Genomic DNA, 14,167 nt, shown 5'->3' with positions numbered 1-14,167 from the left:
ATTTGAATTTAGTTCCTCCTAACACTTTTCACTTGTAACTTACTTTATGTCAATGTTTCCACAAGGGTCCAGCTAATTCATATCTTTGTTATTTTAAATCATCAAAGCTTACTTCATCTATTTTATGTGATTATTAAATTGTTGTTCTCCATCATATTGCTTTGGTTATTTTCAACAATGTGCTGTCATTCAGAGTTCTTAGACTCAGTTCTGTTCAAATTATAATTTCGTTTCTATGAATTCCATGGGGTATATTCTCTGAAGTGAGATGATTAGTTAAAAAAGAAGAGGCAGTTTTATGGTTTCCACTGCATGTTGCAATATTAGTTTTCAGAGACAGAAAACCATTACACAGCCACACAGAGGCATGAGAAATGCTGACTTTTCTACAGCTTGAGCTTGTAATTTCATCATCCCATCTATTTTTATTCTTATATTTTTGCTATTTTAATATGTGTATGGGGCTTCTCCAGAAATGTTTTATTTTGAAGTTCTTTTTTTTGGGAGGGCTAGGGGAGGAGTCCTCCCAGGTGGTCTCAGAGGACCCAGGACTCTCCTTACAGTTCTCAGGTGCGTGGCTCAATGCAAGGGACCGAGGATGTGGTGCTGTTTAGTCCTTAGGAGCCTCCAAGGCTGCTCCCAGAGATGCTTAAGGGACCAGGTGACATCATGGCTTGACCCAGGAATTGTGTGCCAGCTGCATACAAGGCAAGGGCTTTCCTTCCTGTCCTATCCCTCTAGCTTCTGAAGTTCTTTTGAGGATGCAAAGCAACTCTTCTCATCATGGAACGATTCACTCTTCATTTTAAGAACAAACGACGCACCTTCATATTTCACGGTGCTGAAGAAAAGACCACATTCCGTGGTGTTTTGTGGAACTGATTCTGTGTGGAGTAGAAAGCAGGATCTGTGTTAGCTCTGTGGCTAGTCTTAATGTGTCTAGAAAGATGAGCAGACTTGGTTGGAGGACTCGTCCCAAAACTGACATTATTGATGACGACCTGGAGAGCAGGAGCACTCTGATTTCATGATGAAAGAAAGAGTGGGTCTTTGGCTAGAATCACAAATTTTGTTTCTTTGTTATTATTGCTGCTATCGTTGTTGTTGGGGTGGGGGGGGTCCACAACCAGCAGTGCTGTGGAGGGAAGGGGATCAGCTATGGATGTGTGGGAACAGATCTGAGACTCTCACATGCTAGGCACATGCTTTACCTCTGGAGCACCCTCCCAGATTTTGCTTCTGATTAAAACCAGAAATCCTCCCTCATGCTATTTGCTTTTTCTTGCAATGTCACTTCCTTTCCTGAAAGCTCTTGTTTTTCCCCAGTTCAGGCAGTGTCTCTGGCCTATGGCAGGAAAGACTTTATTATGACCAGAAAACTGGAATTATTTGAGTGGGCTTGTGTATTGGATCTGAAGGAGAGACCAATCTTGTCTGTGAAAAGTCACCTCAGCCACAGAAGGGCCTTTGCTTGGTTGTTTCAGCCCTCTGTAATTGCATTCACTTTATTAAGCAAAATAAACAAATAAATAAAACTTTAAAAGATAACTTCATGCTGATTTTAGATTTTGTGGGCAAGCACTTAAGCCTATGTACTCTTGTTCTCTCTGAGCATGTATACTTTTTGCGCCAAACACAGCTACAATGTTGTTTATGCAAGATGGAGCCTTTTGTTTTGTACAGTTTTAACCTGCTGATTTTTAAAATTATTTGGTGCCTATCCAACTTAAAAAAATCAGTGCTGAATACTTAGAATCAAAATCTGAACAGTTCCTCCATTCCTCGCTGCCTTGAAAATTGCTAATTTTTGCCTTCACTTTTAAAAAAAAATTTTATTAGTGAATCATTGTGAGGTACAGTTACAAACTTATGAACTTTCGTGTTTGCATTTCAGTCATACAGTGATTGTTTACCTATCTCTCCACCAATGCCCATTCTCCTCCACCTATGTTCTCAGTATCCCTCCCACCGCCCCCACCCCATTCCCCACAACCCCACCCTGCCTCTGTGGCAGGGCATTCCCTTTTGTTCTCTCTACTTTTGGGTGTTGTAGTTTGCAATAGAGGTATTGAGTGGCCATCATGTTCGGTCTATATCTACTTTCGGAACACATCTTTCAGCCCGAATGAGTCCTCCCAACATTCTCTACTTGGTGTTCCCTTCTCTATCTGAGCTGCCTTTTCCCCCAGCATGTGAGGCCGGTTTCCAAGCCGTGGAGCAGATCTCTTGGTCCTTATCTCTACTACTCTTGGGTGTTAGTCTCCCATTCTGTTACTTTATATTCCACAGACAGTGGAATCTTTCTATATCTGTCTCTTTCTTTCTGACTCATTTCACTTAACACGATACTTTCCATGTTGATCCACTTATATGTAAATTTCATGACTTCATCTCTCCTAACAGCTGCATAGTATTCCATTGTGTAGATGTGCCAAAGTTTCTTTAACCAGTCATCTGTTTTTGGGCACTACGTTTTTTTCCCAGATTTTGGCTATTGTAAACAGTGCTGCAATGAACATAGAAATGCATATGTCATTTCTACTATACCTTTTTGCCTCTCTGGGATATATTCCCAGGAGTAGTATTGCTGGATCAAATGGGAGCTCAATTTCTAATTTTTTGAGAATCATCCATATTCTTTTCCAAAAGGGCTGAATCAGTCAGCATTCCCACCAGCAGTGGAGAGTCCCTTTCTTCCCACATCTGCGCCAACACTGGTTGTTTTGTTCTTTTGGCCAGTCTCTGTGGTGTGAAATGATATCTCATTGTTGTTTTAATATGAATCTCCCTGATGATTAGTGATGTAGAGCATTTTCTCATGTGTCTTTCAGTTATTCATATTTCTTCTTTGAGAAAAATTTCTGTTCATTTCCATCCCCCATTTTCTGATGGGGTTGGATGTTTTCTTCTTAGAGATTTCAACCAGTTCCTTGTATATCCTTGATATCAACCCCTTATCAGATGAGTATTGGGTGACTATCCTTTCCCATTCTATAGACTGTCTTTGTATTTTGGTCACTGTTTCTTTTGAGGTGCAGAAGCTTCTTAGTTTAAGATAGTCCCATTCATTTCTCTCTGTTTCACTTGCTTGGCCAGTGTCATAGAGGGTTTTGCCAACCTTGTTTTCCATGTACCTTATGAATCCTGGTCTGATGTTGAGGTCTTTAATCCACTTTGACCTGACTTTTATACATGATGTTAGGTAGAGATCTGAGACCATATTTTTGCATGTAGCTGTCCAGTTTTGCCAGCACTATTTGTTGAAGAGGCTTTCCTTGCTCTATTTCACATTTCTTGCTCCCTTACCAAAGATTAGATGATCATATATTTGAAGGTATGTGTGTCAGTATATTCAACCCTGTTTCATTGGTCTGCGGCTCTGCCTTTGGTCTAGTACCATGCTGTTTTAATTTGTAGTAGAGATTGACTTTGGGGAGGGTGATTCCACCCATCTTCTTTTTCCTAAGAATTGTTTTTGGTATTTGTGGGAGCTGCCTTCATTTTTATGTCTGTAAAAAAATTAGATATACAAACACACTCATCTTTGTCTATGTATCATCTGTATTCCTCTATAAGCTTTATTTAGGAGTGATTTATGTGCCCTATAACCATCCATATAACAGGATAGCTCAGTGATTCTTAGTATATTGAGAGTTGTGCATTACTACATTAGTTTTAGAACTTTTCCCCTCAAAGAAACCTATAAGCAATAGCAGAGAGTTTCTCCCCATTTGCCTTGACTTCCTCTCCTGTCCTAAGCAACTTGTCTTCTTCATATATCAGCCTGTCCTGGGCCTTTTTTGTAAGACATCCTACAACATGTTTTTGATTTGTTTCACTTAGCAGAGTGTCCAGGGTTCATTTCTGCTGTGGCATGTGCAGGTACTTCTTATTGCTTACTGATAATACTCCATTTTTGGATGATACCCACTGCTTATCCTCTCATCAGTTGATGAGCATTTGGGTTATTTCCACTTTTGGGCTATTCAGATTAGTGCAGCTGTGAACATTTCTGTGTCAGTTTTTGTGCCAAAGGGTGTTTCTGTCTTTCTTGGACACATACCTGAGAATGCAATTGCTAGGGTTCATGAGAAGTCTCTGTTTCACTTTCTGAGGACCTGCTAGACTACTTATCCACACAGCTGTGTATCACATATTTTATTGGTAATGTATGATGCTCCTATTTCTTTTCATCCTCACCAACATTTGTCACTGCCCATCTCTTTTGCTATACTCATACTAGTGGTTATAATGTGGCATTGTAGTTTGATTTTGCATTTCCCTGATGACCAAGTAGATTCATGCAAGATAAATAATAATTTTGCCTTAGTACACATTATATTGGAGACAGTATAAAAAGCTTTTTGATTTTAAGTATTATATTTTGAATTATAATTTTTGAGTGTGTATATTTTTGTTGGATACAAAGCATGTTTCAAATGTATTATCTCATTTGATCTTTAATAATCACTTTCGGCCTGGAGAGATAGTGCAGAGGTTAAGGCATCTGTCTTTCACGTGGCTGCAGCCATGATAATAGTTCGAATCCCAGCACAGCATATGGTCCTCTAGCACTGATCTGGAGCCAGAACTAATGCCTGAGTACCACTGGGTGTGGCCCCCGATAACAATAATGTTAGTTTCTCATTGTATTCTATAGAGCCTGTATTGTGGTTTGAATACATTTTATTTTTATGAACAAACTGAAGAATCTAGCCACTAGCAGGGAATTTGACTGGGACAATGGGGGCAATCCTAAGTTGGGTTCAGTAGGCTTACAGGGTAGTGTTTGAGGTATGGGGGTCTTCAGGGCTATCCCAGCAGTGTAATGCTATGGGGAGGGCCGTGTGATGAGGGCCATCAGACCGAGGTTGCGTGCATGCTTTGATAAGCCCATGCTTTGATTAAAAAACTCAGAGCCCACTGGTTCCTAGCGCTGATTTGATATAAAATAAAATGTGCTCTTAAGTTCCAAATGCCTAACAAATGAGCCTCTTGAAGTCAGTCTTCTCTGAAGCCAGGGTATTGCTTGGCGGGCAACAGGCTCATTCCTGCAGGTGAGTAGACCATGAAGAGCAACAGTCCTGGGCCCAGTTCAGGAGGGCCATGAAGGAGATTGAAAACCCAACAGGGTCAGTGTGGGAAAATCCATGAGGAACAGGTTAGCATAAATAAGGTGCTTAGAAATCCAGGTAGCATTGAAAGTGCCTCAGAAAGATAGAGATGTTCACATGCAATGCTCTAGCATTTTCCATCATAGCAGGCAGCTGCGCAGTAGGGTTTGTGGCTGGTAGGATGAACAGGGACCCATACAGCACCATCACAAACAAGTGCCAGCACCCTCTGTGTGGCCCAGCAAGACCTTGCCTGTGAGGGACCAGGATGATCAGGAGAGAGTAGTCTACAAGAGTCCCTGAAGAATTCAGAATCAGCTTCATGAAGACAGCGTTGAGCTGACCTGACAGCCATTTGACCTTACAGCACGGAACTTGTCTCTACCACTCAAACTTTTTGTTTTTAGTTTTAAATTTTTACTGATTGGGTTTCTGTGATGTACAGTATTGTTAATGATTGTTTGCCATGTACATAATTCCAATACCACACTCATCACCAGGTGTACCCACCTCCCTCCCTAAGGGTGCCATTGTCCCTCCTTTACTTTTCTTTTTGAAAGTCAATATAATTGGAATTTATAGTCCACAAGGTAGAGAATTCCAATTTTAAAGGTTATTAAGTATGGAAAGTGCAATCTTTGGACCAGAAGTTAGTCTCACTAACTTCTAGGGGAAAATTAGATACCATTTCTGGTTACAGTGATACATGCGACCTCAGTCAACCAGTTGGTTTACTTAATACAGATTATAGGAAAACTTATATGCTTTCATGATTGCAACTTTCTGAAAGACAGTTTCAAAGTTTTACCAGTTCCTGCAATAGGAACTGTTGTAGTGTAGGCGTGAAGTTTTAAATTTTTTTATAATTTTGATTTGATTTTTTCAGCTTTTATTTTTAAATTGAATTTTTTTCAAAATTTAATTTTTATTAGAGCAGTGTGAATTTCAAAGTTATTCATAGTTGGATGTCCCTCCTTTTCAACCCCCCACTTTCTACCAACTCAGTTGTATAAGTCAGTTTTCCCATTTTTTTGTCTTTGGCCCTTTGTTGCTATCTTGTTGTATATCTTTAAATCCTACATATGAGAGATCATTTTCTGACTGACTTCACTCAACATAATATCCTCGAGTTCCATGCATGTTGCTACAAATTGCCTGATTTTGTTATTTCTTAGAGCTGCATAGTATCCCATTATATATATATACACTGCATAGTATCCCATTATATATATATATATATATATATATATATATATATATATATACCACAACTTCTTGATCCATTGATCTGTATTTGGACATTTGAGTTGTTTCCATACCTTGGCTATTGTACTGAGTGCGGTGATGAACTTAGGTGTGCATATATCCTTCCAAATTAATGACCTTGTGTTTGGGGAAAGATGCAAACAATTGCTGGGTTTTATCACAGTTCTATTCCTAATTTTTGGAGATCTCTTCATATTGCTTCCCATAGAGACTGAACCAGATTGACATCCCCACCAACAGTGGATAAGGGAGAGCTGTGGTTTCCAGATTGTAGTGAGGTTATGCTCTTGGCAGGAAAATAAAATAATCGCTCCTAATCTCCACTCAGTTCTTATGTGCATTCTCTTTACTTTCAAAAAGAATTTCAGAAAACTGTGAAGTAAAATATTTTTATAAAAGAATTATGGGAGACAAGTTCTCTGTTGAGTCAAGATGCATGGCCAACCCTAAGATTCAGTGCTCTGGGATTGCTTTGAAAACAAAGCTGGTTTTGAGGCCTTTCTCAAGCTGCCAAAGCCTGGGCCTTTCTGTGCAGATAAAAGCCCACTGTGGGGTCAGAGTGATAGTCAAGCAAGTAGAGTGTCTGCCTTGCACATGATTGACCTGGGTTCGTTCCCTAGCATCCTGTATGAGCCAAGAGTAAGACCTAAGTATCATCAGGTATGGCTTCAACACAAAAACAAAAATCCTACTCCTAGGGTACTGTCAGGGGAAAATTCCTTTGTGTCCTAGTGGATTCCATTCAGTTCTATCAGGTTTGAGTCCTTGGATTCTGGCCTTAGGATTTAGGCTGACATCTTCAGTCTGGAGCTAAAGATAGAAGATCAGAACACCTAACCATACCTTGAGTTTTGTTGTTGTTGTTGATGTTGTTTTTGTTCTTGGACCACATCCAGTGGTGCTCAGGGGTTATTCCTGGCTCTACACTCACGATTCCCTCCTGGCAGTGCTCAGAGGACCACGTAGGATAAAGGAGATCAAATCCAGCTTGGCCATGTGTGCATGAGAAATGCCCTACCTGCTGTACTATCACTTTGATTTAAAAAAAAAAATGGTCCCCTGAAATTCAACACCAAGAGACCCTCTACCTGAATACCTACTGCAGGTTCAATGACTTGAAATGAGAATGTCTCCATTGAAATGGAAGTTCAGAATTTCAAGTACTCTGGTCAGAGGCGAGTGCCTCTGACTATCTGGGGAAGAAGTAGCCTGGTGCCTTGGACCTTTGCCCTGGAAATCAAACTCTTCCTGTTCTTTCTCAGGCTGTCATTCTTCCAGCACGGGACAAGAGGCCTGATTGCAGGGGTCTGGCCACTGTGTACTTGTCAAGGTTATATATTATCAAACAAAAGCTACAGTGTCCATCCGCAGGCCACTGTGAATATTTTAGTCAGTTTCCCAATCACCACAAGTTTCATTACAGGATCTCAAAGTTTGTATGTTTAACTGGGATTTTCTTTTTTAAAAAAATAACCATTCATATCGATTTTTCTCTTTTAACCCAAGGTATTCATCAGCAGAAATAAGGAAACAATTTACGCTGCCGCCAAACCTCGGCCAGTATCATCGACACAGCATTAATACCTCTGGCTTCCCCTCTCTTCAGCTAGTAAGTATGAAGTCGGCCTGGACTGCTGGTTCCCCTGAGCTCTTCCCACCTGCAACTAACTCCAGACTTGCTCTGAAATTATTTTAAACCCTGTTTTTCTCTCTCCTTCCTTCAAGCAGAAACTTGAGCACAAAGCACACGTCTGAGAGTTTGCGTTTCAGCAGCCTTTTAGTCTTGGTGGACTTCCATTTTGATTTCACTGACATTTTGATTCCTATTTTGGGAAGAACAAGTAGTCTGAAACCTTGCCATCATTAATAATGTGCATTGATTAAAAAAATCTATCTATCCCTAAATCTATATATAGATATAGATATATATTTCCAAATCATTATATATCTATATGTCTATAGATGTATATAAATATATTCCCAAATATTAAAATATACAAGATACAATCCATATTTTTAACCTGATTTTTAGGAAGTGTAATTTGCATATAATAACATCCATTCATTTTAGTTGTACAGTTTGTTGAATCTGGTTAACTTACTGTTATTCAGACCCTGAAAAGTCCCATAGGGGCTGTGTAATTTCTTTCTTTTACTTTACAGGATGCTTCCCCTCTCCGGAGAAGCCCAGTTTCTGTCTTGAATGAATCACTTTTCACTCTCCTGATTTTAATAAAATTTCTTTATTTGAAAAAAAAATTTTTCCCTTGCATCCCTCCGCAGTCTGTCTCACTTCCCAGACCTCAGCTCCTGGCAATCACTGAGATGCTTCTGTACCATAATTTTGCTTTCTCTGCAACTTCCTATCTTTGGACTCAGACAGTATCAAACCTTCATTTTAAAACACACCACCCTTTCTCAGAGGCAGGAAGATTGTGCGTGTTGTTCTGTGAAATTGTTTTCTGTATGTGCTTATATGTGCAATCATGTTTGAGGCCTAAATGCCAGCCATATGTCTAGCAGCAGGACTTCAGTGAGAAGGTTTTCGTAAAACCAGAAGTGACTGTTGACTTCCTCTGCACGGTGAGACCACCCTCTCTGGGCTCACTTCCTCACCCTGGACAGGGGTGCTTTGCTTTCTTGCTTCTTCTAGCGGTTATCTTGAGGAGGTTAAGGGTTTTTTTTTTTTTCTCACTTACTACTTCAAAACCACTTCTGCTCTTAGAAATTTTGTAACCTTCTTCTGGGTTTCCTGTCGCCGCCATTTTCTCTCCTCTAACAATCTACCCGCGGAATAACTGTAGCTTTCAAAGGTATGTTCATGAGAGTGATTTATGGTCATTTCAGTAGGATAAGATGTTTGTGGCAAGGGGCTAAACTCATAGGGCTGAAAAATATCTATAGCACCTTTTACTGCAAGAAGTGCAGTGGTGCCTTTCTTTTAGGAAAAATAAATCTAATTGTGACTTGGTGACTTGCTAAGATGTTCTTCATAGTTGTACTTTTTCTGTTTCTGGTGTTATAATAAAAAGAACATCAAGGGAATATGGTTCATGTTTTGGGCTAGAGTAGATCAATTTAACTTTAAAAAATAAATTAAAAAATGAATATATTTCATTGAAAACCAAAAAAAATTTAAACTTTCGAACCAAATTGTGTTTTCAAACATGCAAAATTTAGTTATAAATCAACTGGTGCACTTTTGTATTTTAAGCAATGTGTGTGTTGGCGGGTTGATGGCGCGGAGACTTTGGTACTTGGCTTTTACTTTTGTGCATGGAGAAGGCAGACCTTGGCAGCAGTTATCTTGAGAAATAGTGTGGACATCATGATTGGGAGGTTTTAAGGAAGTTCAGCTCATAGACCTTAACCCTTTCTCTACGTTCTGTCTTTTACTTTGATGGTGTAGACTTAAAGTTCTTCAGGAGGGACTTTTTTTTTCTAAACTCAGAAAAAATATTTACCTTGGGAAGAGTCACAAGGGAAAGCATTGCATCATATTTTCAGGTATTCTAGTTAAGCTGCTTTGGGAAACTTTGATGAAAGAATGTTTCAATGAATTAATTAGTTATGTGGTCAAGCTAACATGTGATTTAACTACACATTTTCTGAAAGAAGTGGCAAACATAAGTTAAAATGCATTTGGAGAATATGTGTTCCTTTCAATCCCAATTTTTTTTTTGTTTGTAAATGATTCACACTTAAAGTGTATTACCCTCGGATGTTCCACTTTAGTTTGTAGAGCATCTGTTCCCAGGCGTTGCCCAGCCTTAGCACAAATTCTTGCCCCAGATCTTCTTGTTGACTGCCTAAAGTTCAAGGAAGGGGCTGAGAAAGGCACCAGGTAAATTTCTGATTCCCTCACGATATATATATATTATACATAATATTTAATCACATATATATAAACACTACATGTGTATATATATAAAAACAACCTGCTTTGGAAACCCCTCCCCTGCTTGTCACTTTGTATTGTCAGAATGAAGTGATTAGTTTTTTCTCTCAAATCATTTTCCCTAAAGAAGTTCCCTCCTACAGAAATCATCAACCCACAAAGCAATTTTCTTTTCCTTTAATTTTTTTTCTTTCATGAAAAGATAACAAATAATTTTCAGTAAATTTCATTCTGGCAAGGAAGAAGGTTACTTTATACCAAGCCTCCCACCTAAAGAAGTAGCTTTTAAAAACTTTCCTTAAATAATTGCCCAACTGACTCAGAGAGCCCAGTTGGTTGCAATTGAAAAATAAGACAGTATAATCTGACCTTTGTCTTATAGATTTTCATATAGTCACTGTTTCAACAACGCTGCATGCAAGAATGTGTGATTGTTCAATTTTTGGTATTCAGTTGGCTACAAATTATTTAAAATCCAATCTATTTTAAGATTGTTATTTTGTAAGGAACTTTTGAGTCTTCACAGAGCTGGGGTGAAGTCTATATGCCACTTGTTAGATATGTTAATTCTTTGAACAAGTTATTTTACTTCTGTGGAGGCTTCAGTTTCCTCATTTGCAATATTGGATTAATAATGCCACCCCCCTTTGAGTTAATACAGAATTACACCAGGGATGCTGTGTAAATAAATTCTGGCTAGCATTGCTTATCTGTGCCCTTTGTGGAGATACCGTGAGAAACTAAAAGAAGATGAGCAGGAGAAAGTTCAACTTTTGAAAGACCTTGAGATTTTTTTAGAAAACTGATTACACAGAGGTGCTATACCGGCTGCCAATATGCTAGATGCCCAGAGGAGAAAAAGACCATGATACTATAGGAGGAAATGACCCAACAAGGAAAAGAGGAAAAGACTCTGAGGAAAGTTCTGAGCTCTTGCTGCACATTAGGGTCACTCAGAGCATTTGGAAACATCCCTGTTCCCTGGCTTGCCCTGGATTCAGTTGCATAAAAATCCCCATGTTAGGGGCTGGAGCGATAGCACAGCGGGTAGGACGTTTGCCTTGCACGTGGCCGACCCGGGTTCAATTCCCAGCATCCCATATGGTCCCCTGAGCACTGCCAGGAGTAATTCCTGAATGCAGAGCCAGGAATAACCCCTTTGCATCGCCAGGTGTGACCCAAAAAGAAAAAAATAAAGTTCGAATGGTAAAGTTGGGCCCAGGCATTAGTATTTTAAATTTCCTTGGACAGGCTGGAAAGAAAGCTCAAAAGGCTGGAACACATGCTTTGCAGGAGGGTGTCCCAGATTTGATTCCCAGCACTTCAGGGTTCCCTGAACACCACCTAGCACTCCTGGGTGTTGCCCCCTGCCCCCAAGCTAGAAAAAAGTTCCTTGGAAATTTGATGGGTCTTCTAGTGGCAGGTGATTTAAAAAACAGTCATAGGACCTGAAAATTTTGTCTGTCAACCCAAGCATGTAAGAGGGAGCGGGGGAGGCTTGGGACACCAGTGGAGGGACATGGGCTCTGGTGATGGGTATGGTGTTAGAATGACTCATGTGTGAAAGTAACAGGATTGTAAATCCCGATAACACATTAAAAATTTTTTTACAAGAACATGTATAGATAGAAATCTTCCAACTAGGAAGGACACAAAGGCAGTTTCTTTTGCTGTCCTGCTTGCTCTGGATTTTGCTGTGGAGCAAGCAACCATTCGCTGGCCCTTCGGAGGAAATGTACTTAGAGGAATATAGCAACTTCTGTTGTAAATCTGATAAATCAAATGACTTTTTTTTCTTTTTGGGTCACACCCGGCGATGCTCAGGGGTTACTCCTGGCTCTACATTCAGGAATTACCCCTGGCAGTGCTCAGGGGACCATATGAGATGCTGTGAATAGAACCCAGGTCGACCATATGCAAGGCAAATGCCCTACCTGCCATGCTATGGCTCCAGCCCCTGGAAAATCAAATGAAAGGACACATGTGCTGGATTTTGCTTTTTTTTTTTTAACTCGTTAGTTATATATGTCAGCGGTATATATACATATGTTTTTTAAATAGATAAAATATTTTGCATATTTGGAAGGGGATTCTCCCAGGTGATGTTTGAGTGGGGGCCACTCCCAGCAGGCCCAGCCATTCAGGCTATATGTGGTGCTTCTCACGCCTGTCATGCTGGGGGACACCAGTGGTTAGGCCCTCAGGGTTAGACATGGAGACATGGGGGGGGGGGGCATGTGGTGCTGGGGATTAGCTGAGTGGATGCAAGGCCTATGTCCTAACTTCTATACTCTCTCTCCAGTCACAATTTTTACTTTTGAGTAAAAGAAAGACCCATCATCCAGAGCTATTATTTTTTTTTTAGACATGCTGATAGATTTGCCCTTGAATCTTTGAAATGCAGAGTTCTTTGAGGTCAATGCCAGAGGGTGGTCCTATGTACAGAATCGCAGGCATAGAAAAAGTCAGCAGGCTTGACACTTCCCATCACCTCAGCCATGTTTACAGGTGGCCAGAAACACACACCTCCCCACCTCCCCGTGTGCTTCTGCACAGACACACAATTCATGTCTTCACAAAAAAACAAAGTCTAAAATGATAAAGTTAAATTCTGGTTCTATAAAGCAGAAGAGGTAGGAATCTATGTACAAGGTAGAAAGACAGTTTCGAGATGCTGTGTACATGGTCAAAATGGTGACCTACATTTTTTTTTAGAGAGGAAAATGACCTGTCTTGAAAAAAATGAGAAAAGTTTCTAAGTGAAATGGAATAAATTAACTGGACCATAATGTCTCTGGCTGAAGTAAAACCACATCCTGGATGTATACCAGAACACCATGGTTACCTGACATGTTTGTATATAACATTAGTTGAAAAGAAGTCTAATACCATAGAAAGCCTTCATTTTTGTTATGCATTTAAACTTCTGTGCAAGAAAGCCAGCTTTTCCTTTGACCGCAAGAAATGATCCAAAAGATAATTACTTGCTAAATCTGATCCTCTTCTATTTTTCTGAGGCTGTGTTTCTTTCCTGCCTCCTCTTTGAAGGGATCTGGGTGCTCTTGGATTTCACTGATTTCACTGGAGGAGACATGATGGAAAATGCAGTTCTCAAGTCAGCAGTTGTGCAAATTCACAACGAAAACAAAATGGAAAAGTAGCTCTCTACATGCAGAGCAGGGGATGCATTATTGCCATTCTGAAGGAGAGGGATTGACTCAGTTTTGGTGAAAAGACTGATGGCTGATTCACATGTCAGCACCGTCAGTGGGAGATTGTCATTGGTGGCAACAGGAAGCATTGCTCAGTCTACCAGGAAGCTCCTTAATTCACTGAAGACAAAACATTCCTTTAGATAAGACTTCAGCCCTGCTTGTCTAGAGTAGAGTTAAGAGGGTGGTCTTAAGCATTCATTCATTCTTTCACTGTCATTCAAGAAATATGTATTGAGTCTTTCTGTGCTGAAAACTGCTTTAGGGGCTAAGGATACAGTAGTGAGTATAGCAAAGGGTTTATCCCATATAACCTACATTCTAGATAAGGGAGATATAGACAATGGGTGAATATAGGTAATATCAAGGAGTAACAAGTAGTTTGAAGAATGAAACTCAGAATAGTGAGTGAGGCAGAATGGGAGCTGTCTGTGAAGTATGTAGAAAAGAGATACTTAGAAAAAGTTCTGACTGCACATGACAAGTCTCTGAAGTCATCATAAATAGCAAATGCAAAGTCCCCAAGACAAGAAAATGTAGAGGGAAGTAGAGTGTGTGTAACCAGAACAGAGTAGGCTGTAAGAGATGAGATCACAACAAAGGCAGACACTTTCACCTCAATTAAAATGGGAAGCCACTGGAAACATTTTGATAGGCACAGCACAATGTGATTTTTT

The 14,167-nt window shown here is 39.9% G+C and overlaps 1 protein-coding gene across 3 annotated transcripts in view; it reads left to right on the top strand.

Moving 5' to 3' along the window:
* DOCK8 (dedicator of cytokinesis 8) overlaps positions 1 to 14,167 on the top strand; it is a 245,233-nt gene that overhangs the window by 54,703 nt on the left and 176,363 nt on the right. For all 3 annotated transcript variants that reach the window (XM_055144883.1, XM_055144873.1, XM_055144887.1), the window contains one exon: positions 7,887 to 7,989. In XM_055144883.1, the coding sequence (XP_055000858.1) occupies positions 7,887 to 7,989 (103 nt within the window). The remainder of the gene's footprint in view (positions 1 to 7,886; positions 7,990 to 14,167) is intronic.

The sequence above is a fragment of the Sorex araneus genome, chromosome 1, assembly GCF_027595985.1.
Source record: "Sorex araneus isolate mSorAra2 chromosome 1, mSorAra2.pri, whole genome shotgun sequence".
NCBI classification, from domain to species: domain Eukaryota; kingdom Metazoa; phylum Chordata; class Mammalia; order Eulipotyphla; family Soricidae; genus Sorex; species Sorex araneus.
The sequence above is the reverse complement of the archived record's forward strand: the minus strand, read 5'-3'. Positions and strand labels throughout refer to the sequence as shown.